Genomic DNA, 1,574 nt, shown 5'->3' with positions numbered 1-1,574 from the left:
GAATAAACATAATAAATAATAGAAATGTTCCAGCCAAATAAAACTAAGAATACTTAAACATTAGTTTAAATTAAATCCCATATATTGTTTTAACGAAGCATTTATTGAAATAAGAAGAAAATGATGTTTTCAGGAGGGTTGAATTACAAAATAAATGATTAAAATAATCTTATTCTCTCAAAACTCTACAAATTTCTTTGCATTCCTTTTTGTCAAATAAAGTTATTGTTTCTGTGCTTCTTGTTTGGCTTTGTTCCCTGAAGACACGTTGGCTGAGGTGCGAGACCTAAAAGCAACCTTTGGGATATTTTGTCCAAAAGCGGCGTTAAATCTGCCAAAACCAGCACCAGCAGCGTACGGTCCAAGATAAGGAGCCAGTCCACCCAGACCTGCAACCGAGGTGTGGGGCCCAAGACCTGCGTGGAATCCAGTTGAACCAGCAATGGGAGCGTGAGGTCCAACGCCATAAGGGAATCCAGTTAGATAATCAATGGGGGTGTGAGGCTTTAGGCCATAAGGGAATACGCCTGCAGCTCCAACATTAGGAAGGATTCCACTAAAAGCAGCAACAGAGGCGTGATGTCCAGCACCATAAGGGAATCCTCCGAAACCAGCAATGGAAGTGTGAGGTCCAAGAGCATAAGGGGATGTTCTTAAAGCAACACTGGAAGTGTGAGGAAGAAGAGCAGAAGGGAAGCCACTCAAGCCAGCAATGGGACTGGAGTGTAAACCACTAATTCCAGTTCGAGTTGAATCCACGTTTTGATTGTTAGAAAGGAAATCTACGCCATTTGTAGCACCAAGCGCACTCTCTGATCCAGAACCAGACGATCTTTCATCCTCAGCCTCGGTAACTCCACCGACTCTAACATTTGGTAGAACGCCGTATGGATTGGCAAGACCTAGTCGGTTTCCGTATAAATGTTTGAGAAAGCTTGCTTTTCCGTAGGGATATCCAAAATGTGAACCAGTGCCATATGTCTCCAAGTAGCCTCTATTCCCGTATATCGGTCCTGGTAAATGTCCCAATGGTAGTCCGTGGTTGACAAGGGATGCACCGTTGTCATAAAGACCACCGGGGACGAAACCACCGTGGAAAGGACCGTATTGCGAAAATCCTCCGAGTGGCTTCCCCAGGGCAAGTCCTAAGTAGCTGCTTGCAGCAATGGCATGGGAGCACAAGAGGGCGGTGCTCACGGTGAACAGGAAAGGCATCTGAAAAGTATACCTTTGTTAGTCTGTTAAATGTAGACAGGAGTCATGTACTTTTACGAAAATCAAAATAGGCCTGACATTGTTTTCTTATTTTTTACGACATTGTATTAATCAATACCGGCAAGTGTTCTAGAGAAAGAAATAGATTCAAATCAAGTCATTACTAACCATTGTGCTTGCTTCACCTGCAGTGACTGTTCTGTCTCTCAGAACTGTGGATGCTTTATATACTGGTCTGAATACTTGTCAGCACAAGGTCACAGCGAAGAGGTATAATTATCTTCGTCTCAACAATGAACTTAAGACGGAGGTAATTCATTTCATAATAGTCTACTGTAATTTTCTGCATATGGTCAATT

At 42.7% G+C, this 1,574-nt stretch overlaps 1 protein-coding gene across 1 annotated transcript; it reads right to left on the bottom strand.

The window, feature by feature from the left end:
* Window positions 1-155: 155 nt before the first annotated feature.
* LOC119590945 lies at window positions 156-1,434 on the bottom strand. The gene is made up of 2 exons (XM_037939684.1): window positions 1,384-1,434; window positions 156-1,215 (listed from the first exon to the last, which is right to left on the bottom strand). The coding sequence occupies exons 1-2, from the start codon at window positions 1,384-1,386 to the stop codon at window positions 223-225; spliced, it is 996 nt and encodes a 331-aa protein (XP_037795612.1). The 5' UTR covers window positions 1,387-1,434; the 3' UTR covers window positions 156-222.
* Window positions 1,435-1,574: the final 140 nt, after the last annotated feature.

Source organism: Penaeus monodon, chromosome 28 (genome assembly GCF_015228065.2).
Source record: "Penaeus monodon isolate SGIC_2016 chromosome 28, NSTDA_Pmon_1, whole genome shotgun sequence".
NCBI classification, from domain to species: domain Eukaryota; kingdom Metazoa; phylum Arthropoda; class Malacostraca; order Decapoda; family Penaeidae; genus Penaeus; species Penaeus monodon.
Note: the sequence above shows the minus strand (reverse complement) of the source record. Positions and strands in the feature narration are given on the sequence as shown.